Below are 25018 nucleotides of genomic sequence, written 5' to 3'. Positions count from 1 at the left end.
CCCTCAGACTTTCTACCATAAGACATCTAGTGAAGTGAATCACCCTGGGCTCTCCAAGGAAGATGGGACTAGGTTACTCCTTGGGCACCACAGCCAGAGTCTGCACCAGCCAGTGGCATGCTGCCCAGCGACTAGAGTGGATATAGGGCAGCAGGAGCTGGTGAATGACAGGGCAGACATTCTAGATGTCCTGACCAGGAGAAAGAAAGCTATTTGCCACCTCAGTAGGCAGGTCCTGGTCTCTGTGACCAACATCCTTTCAGCTTGGGGAGCTTATCAAATGTCTGGAGCAGGGTAGTGACCTAGTGGTGCCATTTGGCATAGAGCAGGGCCTCAGTTCCCATGCCAAGCCCATCCCCCAGGGCAGCTGACTTGAAAACTGTGCCTCCCCAGATGCCACTCAGAGAGGCAGTGACTGGAGAGGAAAGAAACCCAGACTGTGGCCACAGAAGACACACCACTTTTTGCAGAATGTTTTATTTCATTTTTCGACAATATTGAGTCAGAAACACACACAGCTAAAGGGTCCTTAGCCTTAGGATCAGTTCCAGGTATATGGTTTCTTGTGTCCCTTGAGAGCTCTCCAGCTGCTCAAGGTCCTGGCTGCAGCTGGAGCTGCTCACCAGACCATGTGGTTCACAGAAAGAAAGGAGCCATGAGCTTTGGCCACAGCCAGGAAAGCTGCTAGCCCCCAGGACCTCTTGCAGGAGGGACCTTACTTAACCCATCAGGGACCAGACTAAGGGGAAGAAGAGGCCAAATAGAGATACCAGCCCTTCCGAGTTCACAGAGGATGGGCCTGATCACCCCCTCAGATGATAGCAGCCTTTCTGTAGCACTTTTCTTTGTAATATAATTCACAGCTATAGAGTTTGCAAATGTTGGCAGCAGGCTGGTTGAAGAGACAAGAACGGAAAAGGGCAGCTGGTGAACCAGGAGGGCTTGGGAAGGGCCCTACCCTGGAGCCTGGTATCTAACCCAGGCCCTGTGGCCTTCACCGCCCCGGTTACCCCTCCCAAACACCAGGCACGAGAGCCCTAGTCCTCACTAGAGTTGTCAAACTCCTCCCAGTCCGACACACTCATCACTTCAGAGGCGAAGTCTGCATCGGCCTGGCTACGGTTGGGGGTCCCTCGGGGTGGCTCACAGAGCAGGGAGCGGGGCAGAGTGAGCACACAGGCTGCAAGGCCTGAGATGGAATTGTTCAGCTGGGGCCCTTCTTCCCAGCAGTCTTTCTCCATGTCGTAGATGTGCACGTAGCCCATGCGGGTGCCTCGGTTGTGAGAGCGGCCACCCAGCACATATATCCTGTTGTCTAGTACAGCAATACCAGGCTCACCATGCCCAGCTGGGAGTGGACAGACTGTTGACCACTGCCGAGATGTGCAGCTGTAGCAAGCCACCTGCAAAGACAAGGTCAAGGTCAACACAGGCAGCTTCTGAGACAGGCTTCCAGCCACCCCAGGTCACTTTGTCACCTGCTCCTCCTAGCCTCACTCAGCTGTAGGCCATCACCTTGCCTCCCCAGCCTTCAGCTAAGAGTGCACGAGTCTCTCCTTCTCAGACTCTCCATGTCCAGTCCTGCTTCCCTCCAGTTCCCATGGACCCCACCTAACATCTTCCCTCCTTTACAGCACCCCTACTCATACTCATGAGCGTGTATGGAAGCAGTTACTTGCTGACCAATCATGACCACCAACCTTCTTTTCATAAACAGCCAAGGCAGTAAAAAAGACTTGGAAAAAAAAAAAAAAAAACCACTCAATCCACTAGTAATCCAAGAAATATAATACCAAAAACGTCACCAAGTAACCAGCAACCATGGAAGAAAGGAAATCATAAAACCCAATGCTGGCGAAAGTATGGCAAAGCTGGTGTGTACCTGTCTCACATGTCAGGAAGGAAATTTAGTCATATGTATTAAGAGACATTTAAATCTCTTCTTCAAGCCGGGCAGCATGACACATGCTTTTAATCCCGGTGGAGGCAGAGGCAGGCAGCTCCCTTTGAGTTCTAGGCCATCTTGGTCTATACAGCAAGTTGGGGTGCATATCCAGACCCTGTTTTATAAACAAATAAATACAGGCATGCAGTCCTGGCTAGCTGGACTCTGGTATGTGGATGACACAGATCTGGGACTTGTGGCAATTCTCTTACTTTGCTCCTAAGTGCTGGGGCTACAGGCCTGGGTAACAATGGCTCAAAATCTCTTTTTTTTTTTTTAAAAAAGATTTATTTATTTGGGCGGAGAGATGGCTCAGTGGTTTAAGAGCACTGACTGCTCTTCCAGAGGACGTCGGTTCAATTCCGAGCACCCACATGGCAGCTCACAACTGTCTGTAACTCAGTTCCAGGGGACTTGACACCCTCACACCAATGTACATAAAATAAAAGCAAATAAAATTTAAATAAAAAATTTTATTTATTTTATGTATGAGTGCTCTATCTGCATACACGCCTTTATGTCAGAAGAGGGCATAGATGGTTGTGAGCCACCATGTGGTTGCTGGGAATTGAACTCAGGACCTCTGAAGAACAGCCAGTGCTCTTAACCTCTGAGTCATCTCTCCAGCCCCATGGCTCAAAAATCTTATCTGCTTCACTAAGCAATCAAATTGGGGTTCTGGGTGTAAAAATAGACAAAATAATGCCTTCTCACCCCAGGATGTCCACATCCTAATCTTTAGAACCTATGAATGTATTATGTTACATAGCAAAACTAACTTTATAGATGTGATAAAGGGTTGTGAGTGGCTTTTTTTTGGGGGGGGGTATTTTCTGGGTAGACCCATCTACATACAGTTTTTTTGTTTTATTTTGGAGACAGGATCTAGATACATCACACCCTCTAGCCTATAACTCTCTATGTAGACCAGAGTGACTTCAAACTTGCAGAGTCAGCTCAGGAGTGAGCCACTGTGGCCAGTCTGGAGATAGTGCTGGCTTAAGGATTCACTTAAACATTTTCAGCTTTATATTGCTGTAAACTTGGCAAAAACCATGGTTCAGATTTGGACTTGGCCTTTCATGAGCTCGTTTCATGAGCTCCGGTCTAATTCTTGTGTGGTAATAGGTGAGAGGGAGCGCTGCAGCCCATGTCAGGTACTCCATCTTGACGGAAACAACTGAGCTCCCACAGCACCCCGTTGCTAAGTGATGACAGCCCGTAGGTCGGGGGCTAAATGTGTTTGTATGCGTGTGGAGGCCAGAGGCCAACCTCCTAGGGCGCTCCTCAGAAGTCACCCATCTTGCTTTTTGAGACAGGATCTCTCATCGAGACCTGGGCTCAACAATCAGGTTGGCCAGCAAGCTCCAGAGAGCTGCCTGTCCTCAAGTGCCAGCACTGCGGTCACAAGCAGGCACCCCAGGCCAGTGTGGGTGTGGTGTGGCAGAGACAACTCTGGTCCTCATGCTGGTGAGGAGAGCACCGGATGGACTGAGCGGTTTTCCCAGCCTGGTTAAATGTGCATCGGAGCTAGAGTGGCTTGTTATAAGGCTGTAGATACGCTGCCCAGCTACCGGAGTCGGGGCGGGCAGCAGCTATGAAGCTGGCCCACTGCACAGGCTTGTATTTCCGGCTAAAGAGTGAGGCCAGATTGCCAAGTTAAGAGTTCTGACAGCTACAAAGTGAGTTCAAGGCCAGCTTGGGCAACTTACCTCAAAATAGAAAGTAAAAAGATGTCTGTAGATTAACTCTGTGGTAGAGGGTTTCTCTAGCACATGTGAGATCCTGGGTTTAATAATTTCCCAATGTACACACACACACACACACACACACACACACACACACACACACACTAAATTGGAGAATGCTGGGGACAAATGCTGGTGAGAAAAGCACATTTTGTTTAATTTCATTTTACTTTGTAGCCCAGGCTGATCTCAAACTTGCAATCCTCCAGCCTCAGACTGGAGTGCTGAGGTTACAGGAATGGACTACCACACTTGGCTTGGGATGCTCTTTGACTATGAATGGCTAGAAGCAAGTCACAGACAGCCTGAAAGCACAAGCAGAAGGGATGAGTGCTTCTCATTCCTCTCTAGTCTTTGTTAGAGGGTCTACAATGTGGGTATGTTAACTTTTTTTTTGAGACAGGGTTTCACTGTGTAACCCTTGCTATCCTGGAACTTGCTCTGTAGACCAGGCTGGCCTTCAACTCAGAGATCTGCCTGCCTCTGCCTCTGCCTCCCAAGTACTGGGACTAAAGGTGTGTGCCACCACACCTGGCATGGGTATGTTAACTTTTTGATGAAAACATAATAACTAAAGGCACAAGTGAAACTACTATGGAGGTCATATGTATGCATTACATAGAATGCGCAGCATTTGGTATAAGCCTTCATGTAAGCGTGGGCTTGGGGTGATATGCTGGTATGGCTTCAACAAGTCTAGCACATGTGCCCTTCCAGTGAAGGATGTACACAGTAGGGAGGCAGGTACAGGGGAACTCCCTGGACCTCCTGCTCGATTCTGAAGTCAGCATCCTGGGCCAGCTCACCTGGTGCACATCCCTCCTGTAGCCAGCATCATTGTTGCTGCCTCCGATCACAAACAGCTTGTCCAGGAGGGCAGCCATTCCATGCCAGGCACGTCGCACAGGCCCGTCAGCCAGAGTATGCCATGTGTTGCTTCCTGGGTCGTAGCAGTGCGTCTCTTTCAGGTAGTCCTCTCCTCTGCGACCACAGGTGATGTACATCTTCCCCTGCAGTGTGGTGCCTGCATGGGCATATACCTGTGTGGAGCCACCAAGAGAGCCAGGAAAGGCAGGGAATGGGCAAGAAGGCAGTGAGGAAGGTGGCCAGGAGCGGCTGCCTCCACCACTCTGCACCTGCTTGATAACACACCAGTCAAGGTTTCACCACATCTGATGGACCCTCACATACTGAGGGTTCTATCTAGATATACTGCCCTACTTGTTGACCTCTTCTTTCCAGAGGGCATGTTATCTACAGACACAGAGATTAAATATAATCTTTGTGTTTCCTTGTCTCTAAAGGGAACATCTGGATGGGGAACAAGAAAACCAAGGCCCACTTTCCGAGTTGCCAGAGAATCACACCGGCAGCATGGACCTGCCCTTGGTGGCTTCACCTTCCACCAGCCAACCTTTCCAGATGTGTCTGCAGCTAGTTCCCTCCCACAGGAAGTGGGCTGCAGGGGAGAAAAGAAAAGCACTGAGACGAAGCATCAGATACAGCTGGCTCCCCATATCCATGGGTTCGCATCTCTGGATTCAACCACACAAGGATGAGAAACACTCGTTTCTCATGAAAATGTACAGAGGTTCAGTCCTCCGTATAAAACAATTCACTTATTTATGTTGTACCATGTGTTATAAGCCACACAGGGGTGACTTACTAAAGCACAGACTTGCAGATGTGTAGGGGACTGAACACACGGGCTTGCAAATGAAGGCAAATGTCCTACCACTGAGCTATACCACCAGCCTTCTACTTACCTTTTTATTTTTGAGACAAGGTCTCATGTATCCCAGGTTGGCCTAGAGCCTGCTATGTAGCCAAGGATGACCCTGAGCCTCTGATCTCTCTGCCTGCACCTTCCAACGCTAGGTAGGATTACAGGTGTATGCATGACAATGGGTTGACTTGGTGCTGAGGGTTGGACTCCGGGCTTCGTGCACGTTAGCCAAGCTCTCTGCAACTACGCTCCATTCCCAGCCCTTGTATTTCTTTTTTTTGGGGGGGGGGGTGTCGCGGGGGTGATTTTTGAGACAGAGTCTCACTGTATATGTAGTTCTGGCTGTCTTGGAACGTAATCTATAGACCAGGCTGGCCTCGAACTCACAGAGATCTGTCTGCCTTTACCTCCTGAGATCTGGGATTAAAGGCATGCACCGCCACACCCAGCAACCCCTACATTTTTTTTTTTTTTAACTTTCAGAAAGGGTCTGGCTTTATACTCTTGTAGCCCAGGCTGGCCTTGAACTTTTCCTCTTCCTGCCTCTATCTCCCAAGCATATAGAATTAGGCTTGTGCCAGAGCAGGCTTGGATGTGTAGGTTTTACACAAATACTGTTATGACACTTTACCCAAGGGATTTCAGCCTCACGGACTTCCCTAACCCAGTTGGGATCACGAAAGACAATTATACAAAGAACACCCCCACTTCAGTGATGGTGTGTGTGCTAAGAAAGGGAAGCACACCAATGCTCTTGACACTAGCCTGCAATGCTCAAGGATTTTCCACCCCAGTCTGGCAGCTGTGTCCCTGACCCACCCACCCAACCACATGTGTCCTCACTGGCCCCTCACACCCAAGGGCCAACAGAAGGCTCTGACTGTGTGAGGAGAAAGGAGCTCTGCAGGGTGCTGGAGATTCCAGGACTGCGTCACAGGACTGGTTACTAAAGGCCACAGGGTAGCACAAGAAGCTGGAGAGGTACACACAGCAGCAGGCAGAGCATCCATCGAGAGCTTAGATCTTCCATCAAAGGCAGCAGGCTGGGAGGTTCCCGCACTCAATTAGGGATCTGGAGATTAGAGGCCCCCTGCTCTTTTCTAGCAGTTTCTCTAAATGGTGAGGGTTTGTACAATAGTGCTACAACATCCTGGTCAGGTCATCCAGCATACTCCTGTCACCATTAGCATCCTCTAGGTACTCTCTTAGAGTGTGAGTCAAAATAGACATGCTTAGTCAAAACCACACAGAATGGAGTGGAGAGACCTTACAGGAAAGGTCCTCATGCATATATGTTGACAATAAGATCCATTATAAGGACTCTCTAAAATCAAAAACTCCAGAAGTTATCCCTACACAGAGACTTCTCCGGGCTGGACAGATGGCTCAGCAGTTAAGAGCAATGGCTGCTCTTCCAGGGGACCCTGTTTTATTCCTCTGAGCTTTCAGCTTTCACCCCAATACCTGGCTCTGGGTTTTTTGTTTTTTTTTTTTATTAATGACCATTTAGCAATTTGTGTTACATCTGACGCCCAATGTCTGTGGCACGAATTCACAAAAAAGCTGCTTGCCTGGGGCTCAGGCCCAAACTGCACGAGGCTAGAGTCTCCACCCTACGTGGGCTGGAGTCTCTTTGGCTTTTTCTCTCCTGGTGGGTTGTGGGCTCTCTCTGGATCCCCATCTCAGGCTGCTACCACACTAGGTAGCTGCCTTGAAACTCCCTCAGGATTCTACTGTTCTATGTAGTCAGCAGAGTTGGTGAGTCAATTAAGATATCTTAAAGGGAGAAATTAGTTAAAAGAGAAATTTTTTTCCCACATTAAAAAATGGGAAACATTTTTACAATGGAGGGAATTTGTTCTTTGCTTGATAACATATTAGGTGGTCTGAAAATGGAACAATTAAATGAGAGAATAATTAATGTTGATGAGATTTACATAATGTAAATTATGAATATTATTTGTTTGATCATTCTTGTTTTATCATTTAAAAGGTTAGTTAATATGAGTGTCAAGATGAAAGTTTTAGAAAAACTTGTTAAAACAGATCATAGAGAAATTCAGACCCAGACAGAGGAATTTAAAGGTGAACCTATCTCAGCATTGCATTATTAGGTTACAGAGAAACAGCCTAAGGCTTTCAAACAGCCAACCTTCATCTATCCGGTAACCTTACAGGAAATGCCAAATGCTCAAGGCCGTGTATGTGCTGACTGGATTCCTGTGCAAATGTTAGATTTGAGGAGATTTAAGGAAGCTATAGTCTCATATGGTATGCATTCTTTGTAAAGCAGATGGTAAACTCGTGGTCAATTTGTAATAGAATTATCATCCCTGAGGACTGGAAAGATTGGGTTACAGCTGTCCTAGAGGCCAGTCCACAGTTACAAGAGAGAACCTGGTGGAAAAAGCAGACTAGACTATAGAACAAAGATGTAGGGCTAGAGGTATGGGAATTTGCCAAGATCAACTTCTTGAAGAAGGCGATTATGTTGATATACAAAGACAATCTTTATATGATGACGACACCCTTAATTTTATGCCACATGGCAGCCTTGAATGCTTGGGACAGAATTGAAGAAGTAGGAAAGAAAACTGAATCATTTACAGAAGTTATACAGGGCCCCAAAGAAACCTTCATGGATTTCTTACAAAGGCTGTCTTCAGCAGTAAATAGAGATACCAAATTCAGAAGGCAAGATCACCTCCCTTGGAGGAATCTGAGATACAATTAATATTGAATCTCATGACTATGATGATGCTTGGATAGGAGAGGTGATTTCCAGAGGTTTGAAGAAAAATAGTAATGTCAGATGTTTCAATTGTAGTAAACAAGGTTAATTAAAAAGGGACTGTAAAGAGAGCATTCCTAGAAACAATGTTTTTTCAAGGGATAATGACAACAGAATGCCACTCCCTTCTGGATTATGCAAAAGGTGTGGCAAAGGCAAACATTGGACTAACAAATGTAGATCAATAAGGGACAGACAAGGTAATTCTTTGCCTTTGCTGTTGGGAAACTCCCTGAGGGGCCTCTCACAGGCCCCCATGACAAATCTGTTTCAGTCCTTTCCTGCCATCATGGGAAAAACCCCTTCTCAGAGCAATTAAAGAAACTAATGCCTATTGTAAAAAACCATACTGCTCTGGATGATAGTCTAGCTTTAGAAAACAGAACAAAAAATTCAGGAAAAAATTATAAATCAAAATTGATAAAGATTAAATTTGGAAACTCCCCAAAGTTAGGGTTGGGGAAGGGTTTTGTTTTTGTCTTTCAGGAGAATGAAGGCTAAGGAATCTGAAGAACATTGGACAAATGAGACATATGAAGAAAAAGGACAAATCATCCAGAAAAAATGTCCCAAGAAAAAGAGTACATTGGCCTATTGGTATATCACATATCTAACAGGATAAAATTTCATAAGTGTTCCTAAATGTTTGTTTCTGCTGTTCTCTACAGACACATAACACAAATGGTCTTTATGTAGTCCCAGTTCAATTGAAAATTAAAGCTGGCTTTGGAGTTGGAGCATGGCTCTCTTCTTCTCTAAACCCAAGCATGCTTGTTAAAAGAAAATGAAAAAGTCTCCATATCATGTCAGAAGAGTCACCTGATATGGGACAGAAGAAAAACCAAAATTCAGGGACTATTCTATTGCCACTAATCTCATAATTCTTTTGTTTTATTTTGACTTTTAAAACCTTTTCTTTTTTTTTTTTAAACCTTTTCTTAAGGTATGAATTTTATATCAAAATTTATAAGATTAATATATATTTTAAACTTTTGTCATGATACTAATGGTCATATAGACTACTAACTAATCACAGAAAAAAGGCTTCATCTAGCTCCTGTACATGATTTCCGGTTTGAGTTTCTATCAGTTTTCTGTAGGGAACCATGACCATGCCTAACAGCAACTTTGAAGTCTACAAAAAGATGATGGGACCCCACAATGAAGATTCCATGAGGACAATGATAATACCACTAAGCTGACAAACACCATCCCAACATCAGCTTTAGACTACTCAGGACAATTTTGAGATGGCTAGCTGAGATAATCCAGTTTCACAGACTATTCGAGCAAGGACTTGAGACAAGCCCTGCATTTTCCCATTATGCAGAGACTGGACAAAACAAATGATACAGCTAACTCTCCCAGGACTTGACAATTAACCCAAAGTTGTTCTTTTCAGGATCCCTTAAAAATACCATCATCCCCAGACAGCAGGAAGTAATTTTAAGTGTTCAAAGTACTGTACCTGCACAGTTCATTAAACAATGTAATGCAAATTGCTAGTCCTTGAAAGTTATTATTGCCAACTAATTAGGATATAAAGAAATGAAAGTTAGTAGTTAGTCATTACAATCGAACTTGTAGTCTCATTAAGAATGTTTTCAAGGTCAAGCAGAAATATATTTTAGATAGATAGGTCATCTTCAAACACTTCAGATATCTGCAGAATATGGTATTTAAAATATTTTAAAAACATAGATTTTATCTTTTTTATGACAATGAGACATGTCTGCTCCTGGCAGCACCAATCTACTTCAGAGAAGATGATGGGCATTGAAGATGCTCCTTATGGAGTTTACTTTCATTGTGGCAAGTTAGCCACTGGGCAAGGAACTGCCCTTGCCTCAACTGCTGACAGTATGCTGTCCAAAATGGACAAGCAGGACACAAAAGAAAGGATTGCTGATCCTTGCCAAGACAAAGTAGGAAGGCTCTTTAGAAAACCCTGCTTCACAGATGAGTCTGTCAGATATGCTAGGCCTGTAGGCCAAGGATGGATGCCCCAACATTGCAGAGAAACCTCAGGTGACTGTGCAGGTAGCCAGCTGTTTCTGTCATTCCTCACATTTTTTGGAAGTTGCTTGTTTGCCCTTCCTGTTTTACTAGGTAATATTATTTCCTTCTTGGGTCTCTGAGGGAGTTGAAGATTTGATAGTTATAGTTTTCCTTTTTAAGAAATTCAGAAAAGAAACTCACTAAAGAGGTGTAAAGTGTATAAGTTTGAAAGAAATCAAAAGATAGTTTTTGGTTATACAAGTTAGGATAGAGTGAATTAGGTACAATTTGGACTCACCAAAATCAGATAGATAATGGAATATTTTCACTGAATTTGTCAAATGCAAATGGATTATACATTCCTAATATATTTACTGCCTGTATGTATTGTATACAGTTATTGTACTTATTGTACATAGTTTTTCTTATATAAGTTATAACTTTCTTAAATTTTAGACAAAAAAAGGGGAAATGTGGTGATATTTTATTTGTGCTCTAACAAATTAAGCTTGCCTGAGGATCAGAGGACAAAGCCAGCCACTACATTAAACACAGAGGTCAGGTAGTGTTAACACATGCCTTTAATCCCAGGCACTAGTTAACCATAGAGGTCTGGAGGTCTGTACAGTCAGACAAGAAGTGATAGAGCTGAGTGGAAAGAGGAAGTGATGTAGCTGGGTGGAGAGGAAGTAAGATGGCAGGGCACAGGAAGGTATATAAGCAGTGAGTATACAGGAAGTAGCTCTCTTAGGCTGAGGATTTCCTAGCGGTAAGAACTTGTAGCTGGCTTGTTCTACTCCTCTGATCTCTCAGCTTTTACCCCAATTATCTGGCTCTGGATTTTTCATTAATAAGACCATTTAGCAATTCTTGTTACAAAGATTGCCTTGCCTCTGCCTCTCAAGTGCTAGGATTAAAGGTACACACCATCTCACTAGTCTGAAAATAGAACTTTTGCACCTGGCTTTCTATCCCTGCCTAGGTTCTCCATTACCCAGTTAGTTCCTTTTTATTGCTGTGAATCAACCACAGTTTATTTAGCCATTCACCTGTTGAAGGATATCTCATTTGTTTAGTTTCTGGCTACTATCCAAAAAAAAGTGGTTATTAATATCCTTGGCAAAAGTCTTCATTTCTCCAGGATGGCAAGCCCTGAGTTGCATGGCGGCTGGCAGATGCTGCCACTCTTCTAGAAACCACACTACTTTACATTCTCACAGGCAAGCACAGGCAACTCCGATGGAGCTGATACCTCTGCTTCACCCACGGGGACAGGCAGCACTCACAGTGGCCTGGTGTGGATTTCCTTGTGATGAACGCGCTATTTTCTTATGTGTTCATCTATTAGTGAAACCTCTTCCACCTTCTGTTCCCTGCCACTTCCTCCTCTGTTTTGTTTTGTTTTCCAGAGTCTCTCTAGCACGAGCAGCCTCCTACCCCAGCACTGGACTTGCCTTCTTCAATACTATGGTTCATACACATGGTCTGCATCTATTTTTTGCTACTGAATAACTTCTTTCATAAATTTCTTTTTAAAAAATTTAGGGATGGGGCTTGTGAGATGGCTCAGTTCCTATAAGCACTTGCTGCCCACCCCAACGACCCTAGTTTGATCCCTAGGATCCACATGGCGGAATTAGAGAGCTTACTCCTGTTCTTTGACAATGACAGGTCCCTGCCTCACACAAACAAGTAAGTAAGTGCACTTCTTTAAAGTCTTTTGCCAGCAAGTGTTTTAATTTTGAAAAGATCCAATTTATCAGTTTTCTTTTTCATGGCTCCTAGGTTTGTCACAAGTCTACACACTCACCTCGCCCATACCCTGAACATTTTATCCTGTTTTTGTTGTTTTGTCCTTTTGGTCATGACAGGGTCTTGCTACACAGTCCTGGAATTCACTATGTAGACGGGCTGACCTCAAATTTGCTGGGCTCCTCCTGCCTGTCCCCAGGACTGAGATCACAGGCACCATCACCACAGCTGGCTCCTGTTCTGTTTCGTTTGTCTAAAGGGACTGACTAGTTTTACATGTTCCTTAGCCCTCCCATTTCCCTCTACCTCCACAGGCCTGGACCAACACGGGTCCCCAACTGCCCTCCATACTCCTCGTCTTTACACTTCAGACTTTGTGCTCTTCACAAGGGCTCTTCAAGCTTGTCTCTCCCTGCCCTGGGATGTCCTTTGTCCACTGAAAATGGCTAATTTTTTTTAGGCCTTACTCTGACACTTACTCAGACATTCCCAAAGAATACATATCCACTCAATAGTTCAAGGGTCCTGACTTCTGGAACATCTCAGCCCTCTTCATTTCTTTCGTCCACTTACTTTAACTGTAACTACCTCCTGGTGTCTCCTCTGAACTCCACCTGTGGAGGAGGGTTTACCATTTGTCACCACTGGATCTCCAAGTGGAAGGCAGGACTACATGCATGAAGGCATAAGGTAATTAGCTACCAAATAAGCTGAGTGATGTTCAAAACTGCTCCTCTCTGGCCAGGATGAAGAACTGCAGCTGTGTCCACAGTCTCAGACAAAGAGGTCAAGCCCTCCCAAACAGACCTTTCTCAAACTCCTGGAATAGGACCTATCAGATTTCAAGAGCCCAAGATACTTTCCATGCAAAATCTGCTCCTTTCTCCAGAACTAGGGCAGGGCTTCCTTCCCCACAGAGAAGCTAAAGAACAAGGATCTGGCATGGCGGGAGCCTGTAGAAAGGATGACAGGAATCAGGCCTGCTCTGTGTGTGACTTGGTCAGAAGAGCCTGATCTCAATCCACTGAGTCAAAGTCTTAATTCCCAAGGGTCTGAGGAGGGAGAGAGAGAAACAACAGATAGTGGAAAGAACTCCAAAGCCAGAGCTCCTGCCAAGGCCCCTGACTGGGTCAGAGTTTTTATGTGTGACCATTACACCATTCTGATTTTGGAGTGCTTGAGGATCCCTAAGGCGGGCAGCCTGGAGCAAGCGGGCTTTAGAGCTGATGCCAAGACCTACCCCTTGCCTTGGGATCCCACACGTGGTTTGGGGTAGGTCGAAGTACCCCAGAACCACAAAAAAGAATAAGATGTACCCCCATAAAGCATTACCTTTGCATCATGTACATAATTTTAAGCATCTCCAAACTAGACTAAAGCAAGGCGCTACGCGGTATGTATACGATTATTATTGTCTTTATACAAATAAAACCTCCAAAGCATTTTGTGGCGGTTTTACTGTAGGGGAGGAGTTTGAGTAAAGACCTGTGAATCAGGCTGCCCTCCAGTCTCTTCAAGTCCCTCCGTTTTGACATATTTGGAAATCTTCCGGCTTGTGTCAGCAAGAACAGACGGGGGAAAACTTCTATCAATACAGAAGTCCAGGGACAAGGTGAGTGGCAGTCTCACCAACACACTCCACACAGAATCCTGAGATAGGCATAGCCTCCAGTTACCATGCCTGATTCCCTGACCAGGCACCAGGACCAGCCTTGACACCGGGGCCTCTGAGTACAGCCCATGGGAGGAACCCGGGAAAGCTCCTGTTGGAGGGCTTCCTTACCTCCCTCTTGAGTGGGGCCACATAGTCCCAGGAGTTGGTGGCAGGATCATAGCGTTCCACAGTATTCAGGTCATTGTGGTAGTCACGGCCTGCCACGGCGTAGATGTACTTGCCCACGACACACACACACAGATCTGCGTGCTCCTGCTGCAAGGACTGGATCTGGAACCAGCGGTTGTGCCTCGGGTCGTACCTGTGGAGGACATGAGGACAGCCTATTACTAACCAGGGGAGCAGCCTGCCTTTCAGGCCTACACTTTACCCCCCCCTCTTTGCTGCAGCTGGGTCTAAACACCCTCCACCCTGGCAGTTAGGTCCTGCTGACCCACAGCCATGACGACACATGAAGGTTCAGGGAACAGTTTACTCACAACATGGCCTGGAATATAGCTAGGAAGCTCCGGAGTTTCTGCCCATGAGGTGGGCCCCTTACAGGAACAACCTCTAGGGTTCCTATCTACCCAAATGCCCACCACAGGCTGTGACCACCTTCCTCTCACCTGGACTCCAGCCCCCTCCAACACTCTATGATGTGAGGTCTGCAAAGGTCACCCTGTGCACTATCACACCTTTGTTCTTATTGATAGTCACAGGCTCCCCTCAGCCCCTTCAGACACCTGAAATAACTATATTGTTCTCTGACGGGTGGCCTTTCTGACTTCCCAGCTTGGGAAGTCTTCTCCACCCGCGCCCCCCCTCCCCCACCCCCCACCCCCCGCCCCCAATCCTTCTTGCTGAAGTGAGCATGTCAACTCTCACCATGAACTGTGGTCACCAGAGAGCAAGATCCTGTGAGATTCCAAGGACCCCACTAAAGCAAGTGGAACTCACTAAAGGAAAAAGATGAGGCTGACTACATGAAGCCAGAGGATTCTGTAAGACCAGGAAAGCCACCGGGCTGAGGCTAACCTGGGGCAATCTGCAATGATGAACAGTCCAGGCAAGACGTACATGGGAAAGAGAAGGGTATGAGCAGGGAAGGAGAAACACTCACCTCTGTTAACCCCTTGCTGACAGTGGAACTCTCAAGCACTGTTACTACTACAGCTTACTTTCCTGATATCAGGCCACATTATGTCACTTTCAGAGAAGATAGTGTCCCCAAGTCACAGCTTTGTTTCACTGACAACTGTAAAGGTCTAGCCCTCAAGCAACAAGCCTCATCCAAGCCTGCACAGGGTCAGTCCTGTCACAGCTGCTCAGTGTCGGTCAGCCCAGGATGCTCCTCCCTTCTGATTCCCCCAGGGCATGTCAACTGTCACCCACTGGTCTCTACTGCATTTTAGGTCTACCTAACTTAACTATCCTCAATTGAGCCCTGCATTCCGCACTCGGGAGGCAGAGGCAGGCGGATCTTTGTAAGTTCGAGGCCAGCCTGGTCTACAGAGCAAGATCCAGGACAGGCACAAAGCTACACAGAGACCAAAACCGCCCCCCCCAAAAAAAAGATTTATTAATTTTTTTATGTGCATTGGTGTTTTGCCTGCATGTATGTGCTGCAGGACGCAGAAATATGAAGTAGGAATTCAGCTGACAAAAGTATTTTATCTGAGATACTTCTCAGACTTTCTAAGAACTGACTGCAGACAGATAAGCATCCAGATTATCTGTTAGTGAGGGTCTGGCAGATGTGCTAATTAAGTTTAACCCCACTCTCCACGAAGTGTTATCTCTAATTCCAGACCTCCCTTTAACAATTAACTCAGAACTAAAGGGCTTCTACTTACCAAGTACATCTAGCTGTGATGCAGGTTGTCTAGCTACCAAGCAGACTTGCCCCACCCGACCAGAAATCAGCGGAGCAAGATATCTGCAGATTGTATGTATATTTATACTCGACTGGGGAGAGAGGAGGGGAGATTAGTAGAGAAGACTAGAGGAATGAGATGGAAGATGGAGAAGAGCTGGATGGGGAAGAACTAGATGGGAAAGTGAGATGGAGGAAAAACGAGATGGAACTTAAAGATAACAGCAGAAAATCACAGAGAAATTGGGCAAGAAAGGAGCTAAGTACGAGAGCAGAAAAGAAGCCATGGAGAGAGATAACTGACTCAGAAGTGAATGGACTGAAGAGTTTCGTGTATGTAGATTCATTTGATATCATCAGGATTAGATTCCTTAGCTGGTTGTTAGATTCTTCCATGGATCCTGGGAAAAGGCTATCAAGGGGCTGGACCCCAATAGTCTTTGATATGAATGTCTCTGTGAGGGTGTTGGGTCCCCTAGAACTGGAGTTACAGACAGTTGTGATGTGTGGGTGTGCCATGTGGGTTCTGGAAATTGAACCTGGGTCTTCTGGAAGAGCAGCCAGTGTTCTTAACCATTAAGCCATTAATCTCTCCAGCCCCTTAAAATATTTTTTTAAAGATTTATTTTTAAAAACTTTAAAATGTTTGTTTTATTTTATGAGTGTCTTGCCTGCACGAACACATGTGCCTGGTGCTTCAGAAGTCAGAAAAGGGTGTTGGATGCCCTGGAACTAGTTACAGATGGTTGTGGGTACTGGGAACCAAACCCAGGTCCTCTGAAGAGCAGTGGGTTCTCTTAACAGATGAGCATCTCTGCATCCTATCCTTTCCAATTTTTGAGACAAGGTAGGCTGACAAAGTTGCCATCTGGTTGGATGGGGCCATCTGCCACCTTGTCTGTCCACGGGACTCCTTTCTGTAAGTACGTCCCTCTCACCCTCCATCTTCAGTGCAGTCATGTCAGAAACAAGCCTCTCTGGGGCTTCCTGCCTGACCCCTTCTGGTTCTCAGCACTCCGTTTCTTAGGCTGAATCTCTTTGGATCTTGTGGCTTTAGGCTTAAGGACACACACACACACACACACATTCACTGAAACTATGGGTTTATAGATTTTATTCTCTCTTATCTATCTGTATTTGACCTCTTCCTCCCCACCCTCACAAGGTCTTGTTACATAACTAAGGCTAGCCTTGAACTTAAGTAGACCAAGCAGGCCTTTAACTCCCAATCCTCCTGCCTTAGTCTCCCAAACACTAGGATTACAGGTGTCCATGACTATGTTCAGATGACCAAACTCCTCTTTATTGGAATCATTTTCTGCTTTGTTTCTGTTTATATTAGTGTGTATGTGTGTCCATGATTGGGGGAACAGACATGCAATGGCTTATGTGAAGGTCTGAGAACAGCTTTGTAAAATCTGTTCTTTCCACCTCTGTATGGGTTCCAGGGATTGCATACAAATCACCAGTATTATGCAGCAAGTACTTTTACCTACTAAGCCATATCATTGGTCTTTTGGGGTATTTGTTTCTTGTTTTTATATAAGATCTCGTGAAACCCATGCTGGACTTACACTCCCTAAGTAGCCTGACTCTCCTGTCTCCACCTCAAATATTGGGATTACAGGTGTGCCACCACACCTGGTTTTAATTTTCTTCTTAGTCAGAATAGATTGTTAAGTAATATTTTTTTCTAATTAAAAATAAGCGTCAGGGGCAGGCAAAGCGATCCAGTGAATACAGTGCTTGCTGCCAAACCTGATGATTTGACTTCTGTTCCTGGAACCATCACGGTGAAAGGAGAGAACAAACTCCTTCAAGTTGTCCCCATCTCCATGTCCTATGTGCACATGCACACACTAAACAGATGTTTTTAAACATGTTTTGGGTGTGCTGATGTGTACCTGCATGTGCCTGCTGAGAGGACAAAGGTCAATGTTGAGTGTCTTCCCCTTTCCTTTTCCACTTTATATTTTGAAATAGATGTCTAGAGCTCATTGTTGGCTTTACTGGCTGACCAGTGGGGCCTTAGGGTCATCCTGTTCCTACCCCTGCCACACACTGGAGTTACAGATGAACACCACCACATCTGGCTTTTATATGGGCACTAGGGATCTGAATAAAGGTCCTCATAGTTGTGAAGCAAGCTCTTTACAAACTAAGTCACCTCCCCAGCCCCAAATACAGTATTACATGTAAGGGTATAAATCTACTTTGGCTTTTCTAATCCTATCCTGGGTAGTGGTGGTACACACCTTTAATCCCAGCACTCAGGAGGCAGGGGCAGTGAGATAGATCTCTTGAATTCAAGGCCAGCCTTGTATATACAATGAGTTCCAGGACAGCCAGGGCTACACAGAGGAACTCTATCTTGAAAAAAAGATTAAAAAAAAAAAAGTATCTTAGGGTTTCTACTGCTGTGAAAAGACACCATGACCATGGCAACTCATAAGGAAAACATTTAATTGGGATGGCTAGCTTACACTTTCAGAGGTTCAGTACATTATCATCATGGTGGGGAGCATGGCGGCATGCAGGTAGACATGGTGCTGGCTACATCTTGATCAGAAGGCAACAGGGAGTGGACTGAGACACTGGGCAGTATCCTGACCATAGGAAACCTCACGTCCACCCCCACAGTGACACACTTCCCCCAACAAGGCCATACCCACTCCAACAAAGCCACACCTACTAATTGTTGTGGGATAATCTTTTTGTACACTGTGAAGATGTGTTTCTGTTTTAAATCATCTGCCTAAGGTACCTTCTGATTGGTTTAATAAAGAGCTGAATGGTCAATAACTAGGCAGGATGGGATAGGTAGGACTTCTGGGCAGAGACAGGAACTCTGGGAAGAATCAGAGAGCTGGGGATTTGCCAGTCAGACACAGAGGAAGTGGGATGCATGGTACTGAGCAGAGGTAATGAACCACCTGGCAGAACATAGATTAATATAAACGGGATAATTTAAGTTTTAAGAGCTAGTTGGAACAAGCCCAAGCTAAGGCCAAGCTTTCATACTTAATAAGAAGTCTCCATGTCATTATTTGGGAGCTGGCAGTCCAAAGAAAGTCCAACTACACCTAATATTGCCACTCCCTATGAGCTTATGGGAACCAGTTATGAACTACCATATTCTACTCCCCAGACTCCACAAGCTTGTAACAGTATCATAATGCAAATACATTTAGTCCAACTTCAAAAGTCCCCATAGTCTATCACAGTCTCAACAATGTTTAAAAGTCCAAAGTTTAAAGTCTCTTCTGAGATTCATGCAATCTCTTAACTGCAGTCTCTTATAAAATGAAAACAGACCACAAACTTCCAACATATAATGGTACAGAATATACATTACATTCCAAAACATAGGGAAGGGAGCACAGTGAGGAAATACTGGACCAAAGCAAGACTGAAACCAGACTGGGCAAACTCCAAACTCTGCCTCTCCATGTCTGATGTCAGAGCGCTCTTCAGATCTCCAACTCCTTTCAGTTCTGTTGACTGCAGCACACTTCTCTCTCTGGGGCTGGTCCACTCCTGTTAGCAGCTCTCCTCAGCAGTTATCCCTCGGCTCTGGCATCTCCAACATTTTAGGTTCTCCAAGGCAATCCAGGCTTCACCTTCACAGCTTCACGAAATGGCCTTTCTAAGCCTCCATTCAGGGACACCCCTGACACATGCCTGGCCTCAGCAGCTTTCCTTAGTCTCAGAGGCAAATTTCATAGCCCTTTCTTCTATCCTTAACTCCAGAACCATGTGGCCAAAGCTGCCAAGTTCTGCTGCCCTTTTTCAATTACATCTTTACCAGCTTTCTGTTCTTCATTGCCTAAGCTTGGCTGTCCTGAAACTAGATCTGTAGACTCAAACTGGAGATCCACCAGCCTCTGCCTTCCCAGTGCTGGTATTAAAGGTGTGTACCACCAGGCTCTAAGCTTTTCATTAGTTTCTTTTCACAAGTTGGAAACAGCTGGGTGGGATTTTACCCTCAGGTCACCACTCCCTTTATTCCATTTCTTAATCCGTTTATCTCCTTGAACACAGGATTTTGCTCCATTCCACTTCCTGGTGTTCCTTTTCTCAACCTGTACATTTTATATTTTTATTTGCTCAGTTTGCTCCTCTTCATTATAAATCTTCATTAGAGTTAACACTAATAACCACATGACAGAGTCTACTAGGTTGTTTTGAGATTTCCTCTGCCAGTGGAATTAATCCAAAACCCTTCACCTTATCCTCAGGCAGACTCTTCAGTCAAGGCCAAAAAGCAGCCATGTTCTTCACCAAAATATCACAAGAATGATCTCTAGGCAACATACTAAAATTCTTCTCCTCTAACACTCTTGAGCCAGTCCCCGATTGTTTAAATAGCTCTTAGCACCACTGTCTTCCATGCTCCTACTAGTGTGGCCCATTAAGCAATGCTTAAAGCATTCCACTGCTTTCCTAACTCCAAGTACCAAAGTCCAAATTCCTTCAAACAAAAACATGGTCAGGGCTATCACAGCAATAACCCAGTCCCTGGCACCAACTTCTGTATTACTTAGGGTTTCTATTGCTGTGAAAAGACACCATGACCATGGCAACTCTTATAAGGAAAACATTTAATTGGGATGGCTAGCTTACACTTTCAGAGGTTCAGTACATTATCATCATGGTGGGGAGCATGGCGGCATGCAGGTAGACATGGTGCTGGCTACATCTTGATCAGAAGGCAACAGGGAGTGGACTGAGACACTGGGCAGTATCCTGACCATAGGAAACCTCACAGTCCACCCCCACAGTGACACACTTCCCCCAACAAGGCCACACCTACTCCAACAAAGCCATACCTACTAATAGTGCCAGTTCCTATAAGTTTATGAGGGCCAATTACATTCAAACTATCACAAAGATTAATAAATGAGAACTCAGTCTATTATGTGAGGATACAGCAAGAAAGGGTCCTCACCAGACTCAATCAGCTGACATTCCAAAATCAAGATTATGAGAAAAAGGTGTTGGGCATTTAAGTCACCTATTCTGTGGTATTTGTTATAGCAGCCAAAAATTTCCAAGGTAATAATTTTAATTCACATTTTTGAACTGCCAAACTATTATAAATTGAGAGGTGAAATCTACGTTCATAATGTACCAGAGGTCTTTGTCAAACTTAGTAAATTGTTTTTTTCTTTTGTATTTCCATAACTGTTAGTGGCATGATAGGGTGTACACTGAAGTACTGGGGATTAACCCCAAGGTTCTGTGCATGCTATCAGAGTCCTATTACTGACCTATATCACCCCCAGCCCACCATTCTCTTTGTGTTTGAAGTAAGGTCTCACTGTAGCCCCCCCCCCCCCCCCAGTCTCTGTCTCCTCGGTGCCGTGATTAAAGGTATGAACCACTACACCCGGCTCCTGGCCCTCTTCTCACTCTTTTGTGACAGTGTCTCACTAAGTTGTCCAGGCTGGATCTGAACTCAATCATTAACCCAGGCAGGCAGATCTTGAACTGGTAATCCTCCTGCCTTAGCCTCTTAAACAGTTGGGATAACAGGTTCATCACTAAATCCAACTATTACTGTTTATGGAAAATGTACTAAGAACGACAAGGCTAACAACTCCTATGGTTTGGATGAGTGCTCTCCAAAGGTCCATACATAAAGGCCTTGTGCTGCCTAGTTTTATGTCAACTGAACATAAACTAGAGTCACCAGAGAGGTGACTGAGAAAATGCCTCCATAAGATCAGGCTGTAGGCAAGCCTGTAGGGCATTTTCCTAACTAGTGATTGATTACTGGAGGAGGACCGAGCCCATTGTGGGTGTGGTGACCCCTAGACTGGTGGTCCTAGGTTGTATAAGAAACCATTGTGGGTAGGGCCACCCCCGGACTGGTGGTTCCGGGTTGTATAAGAAAGCAGGCTGCGCAAGCCATGGGAAGCAAGCCAGTAAGCAGCACCCTCCACGGTTCTACATCAGGTCCTGCCTCCAGGTTCCTGCCCTCACTGCTCTGGATGATGAACTGTTAATGGAACTGTGAGTGAAGTAAACCTTTCCAAGGTGCTTTTGGTCATGGTGTTTATTCCCAGCAATAGTAACCCTAACTAAGACCTGGTCATCAGGGTGGCAGTTTGGGGAGATATTATGGTCCTGCCTGGTCACTGGGAAATGGACTCAAGGGGATCGTGAAGCCTGTTATAGTTGCATATATCTCCTATCCTAGAACTGGGGAAACAGAGGCAGGAGGATCACTCCAAGTTCAAGGCCAACCTGGTCTATGTAGAGTTCTGGGCCAGGCAGGACTACAGAACAGCCACTTTTTTTTTTCTTGGTAAGACCTTATCTTTAAAAAAAAAAAAAAAACCCACGAAAACAAAACTGTAACTCTGCATCCCTGGTTCTACTTTATGTGTCTCGGACCAAGCTGTGACTACCAGGTTCAGTGCTCCTACCACAGCCATCTTCCTCCCAAAGGACAAGTCAGTGGGCACACACCATGTATTGCATGATCTTGGACTTTAAACTTCTCAAAGTATAGAGTAAATAAACATTTTCTCTTCATTAATTAGTTGCTTTAGGTATTTCATAGTAGTGATATGAAGCCAATGCAGTTGCATATATAAATTCAAAGAAAGAAAATAAAGTAGTAGAAAGAAAGACAGAATCAATTTGCTTCACGAGACAATTTCTTAGTTTCTACATCAGAGCTCTAGGATATACCTGCTAAGTACTGTCTCCTCAGATTACAAAACCTTATTTACTATAAAATACTGTTTTTTTATATTCTAAGAGCTTATAGATTTTTTTTTTTTTTTTTTTTTTTTTTTTTGGTTTTTCGAGACAGGGTTTCTCTTTGTAGCTTTGCGCCTTTCCTGGAACTCACTTGGTAGCCCAGGCTGGCCTCGAACTCACAGAAATCCGCCTGGCTCTGCCTCCCGAGTGCTGGGATTAAAGGCGTGCGCCACCACCGCCCGGCTGAGCTTATAGATTTTAAAGTTGGTAAACTATGAAAGGGAAAGAGAAACAAACTCAGAAAAATCAATTTTAGGGATCTAGCCACTGTGATATCCCAGCAATTGGGAGATGGAGGGAAAGTGACCATGAATTCAAGGTCATCCTCAGCTACTCGGCTAGCACAAGTTTGACCAAACACAAAGAGTGCTGGGGTGGCACCCAGGGCCTTCTACATGCTAAGAAGCATTCAACATGGAGCTGCATCCTCAGTTTTTCAAGCCTTGAGATGGCTAGGACGGAAACGAAGCTTTCATTCTGTACAGATGACAGACACCCTAGTCAGCTGGCAGGCAGGCCTTGGCCCTACTTGCCACCACCATCCTGTAAATTTCTGTTCCTTTGATCCCACCTGCCATGATCCAAGTTCAGCTCTCAGCTGTCACTGCTCTGGAGAGATCTGCATTGCATCTTTCAACTGCTAAAGTAGGGCAGGCTGACCTTAGCCCCACAGCAGAGCCCTGTAAGAAAGAAGCTTCCAGGCTTGACCTGAGGGGAGCCAAATTCAGCCATGCTCACTGGAGACAGTATCCAGTTACAAAGGAAGTGAGTCATTTCCTTCTTTCTGAATTCTGTCATTCCAACCATCTAATCACAATGTGTTAGGGGCAGGTTTAAGTCTCACCAGTTTGCCAAAGGTGACTGCTTCCTAGGGTCAGGAGACCAGCTGTTCTCTACAATATCATCTCCTGTGGTAGGGACCAGGGATGGCAGAGTTCCCACATGCACCAAGGTATGATGGAGAGGCCCCTCAAAATCCACTGGTAGCTGAGGGCACTGGACACTTGAACTAACGTCTCTTGTTCTATCCAAAGAAATGGATCTCTCGGATCATAGCTAGAAGCATCCTGCAGATCAAAGCAGTCCACAAAACTCCCTCAAGAAAAACCGCCTCCTCACAGTATCTACTGAGTACATTCTCATCTGCTTACTGGTCCTTCCCACTCCTCTGTACTCAGATGTGGGCTCCAGCAGGCAGCATCTGGAAGACATCCTGGCTGGCAGTTTGGAGAAAAGGAGCAGAGCCGACCAGCAAGGAACTTGAAAAAGACACTGAAGAGCTAGACTGAAGATGGCAGGAGCAGCTAGCCCAGCCCACACAGCACTCCCCAGCATGCCCCCCGAGCAGAGGCAGCCAAGGTAACCTGCTGCAGACAGCTGGGCTTCAGGACAGCAGGGACAGAGGGGCAAGAGAGCAATTCTGATGCCCTTTTTTCTTATCTCACTGTGGTCCACTTTCTCTGAATTCATCTGGACTTCATTACATCAAACAGGTATGCCCCAGAGAAGCTGTAACATTCATGCAAAAGGCAATGCAGGAACCAGGCCAGTAGTGATGTGCCCTTCATAATGTGTCCCCTGAGCAGCCCACATAACCCACAAATCCTCACCAAGGAGTTGTCTAACGACAAAGGCAACGATCAGTGCCCTTTCCTACCTCCAGCATCGGGACTCAGCTCGGAATCCTTGGACATTATTGTCCCCGCCAATCAAGTACACGAAGTTGTTGAGCACCGCAATGCCCTGGTTGGACATTCGGGGAGCCAGAGAGGCAGTGAAGTGTTTCCACTCTCCCAAGAGGGGATTCAGGTACTTGGCCTGGTCACTGAGGATTGTAGATGGTGTGGAGTGAATGCCCCCAAAGCCCACAACACACTGGAAGTCTGAGCGAAGCTCTGTCTGTGGGCCCTGAAGGCTGGGCTGCAGGCTCTCATTCCGGTGGTACATAAGGGCACTGGCCACCGTCTCCCTCAGTGGGCTAGGACCAAGCTTGTCGTGCAGTCGCTGGAGGACCTCAGCTTCCATCAAGGGGAAACGCACAGTCTCTAGGAGCTTGGGGGGCTCATGCAGCGAGATCTGGTCAGCCTGCACCTGCTCCAGGGAGTAATGGTAGAGCAGGGCCCCTTCATACACCTCAGTCTCACAGGAGACCTCCAGGCGATTGCTGCTGAGCAGGGAGTAGACCTTCTCCAGAGGAAGCTGGCGGTACTTGTCAGTTCTTGAGAAGGCCACAAAGTTTTTGAGGATGTAGGTATCCAGCTGTTGGGTCAGACGGTTCAGGTCAAAGAGCTCGGCCAACCGGTAGACATCAAGGATGTTCTCCTCATCTACCCATGACATGAGGAAGTCACAGCAGAAGTGAATAATTTCTGGGATCTGTAAAAAGAAGGATACCCACTCAAGCCTGAGCTGGAGAACTGCATCTGGGTATAGAGACAGGGTAACAGCAGAAAAAGGCTGAAAAAAACATCTGGCTGTCCCTATAGCTGGCCTTCTGGGGTTGGGGAATGCCAAGTGGAATCTTCCCTCAACTGTCCCCAACCTTTACTGACACAAAAATGGGACTTCTTGCAGGCTTAGTTTAAAACCTGCCATTGAAACACAGGGCATGTTCTTAACCTCTCAGGGCGTTAGGATCCTGCCCTCACTCCTGCTCGGGGTCTTGCGTCTAACGTCATCAGCGGGCGCTGGCGACTATGTACGCACAGCATGGTCACAATCTGCGCCTTAGAAAGCCGGACACGGACCCCCACCCTC

At 45.7% G+C, this 25018-nt stretch overlaps 1 protein-coding gene across 1 annotated transcript in view; it reads right to left on the bottom strand.

Moving 5' to 3' along the window:
- Nucleotides 1-461: 461 nt before the first annotated feature.
- Klhl22 (kelch like family member 22) overlaps nt 462-25018 on the bottom strand; it is a 44208-nt gene continuing 19651 nt past the window's right edge. The window contains exons 4-7 of the mRNA XM_059276998.1: nt 23919-24637; nt 13744-13936; nt 4500-4733; nt 462-1403 (exon numbers count right to left, since the gene is read on the bottom strand). Coding sequence (XP_059132981.1) covers nt 1038-1403; nt 4500-4733; nt 13744-13936; nt 23919-24637 — 1512 coding nt within the window. The 3' untranslated portion in view covers nt 462-1037. The remainder of the gene's footprint in view (nt 1404-4499; nt 4734-13743; nt 13937-23918; nt 24638-25018) is intronic.

Source organism: Peromyscus eremicus, chromosome 12, assembly GCF_949786415.1.
Source record: "Peromyscus eremicus chromosome 12, PerEre_H2_v1, whole genome shotgun sequence".
NCBI classification, from domain to species: domain Eukaryota; kingdom Metazoa; phylum Chordata; class Mammalia; order Rodentia; family Cricetidae; genus Peromyscus; species Peromyscus eremicus.
Note: the sequence above shows the minus strand (reverse complement) of the source record. Positions and strands in the feature narration are given on the sequence as shown.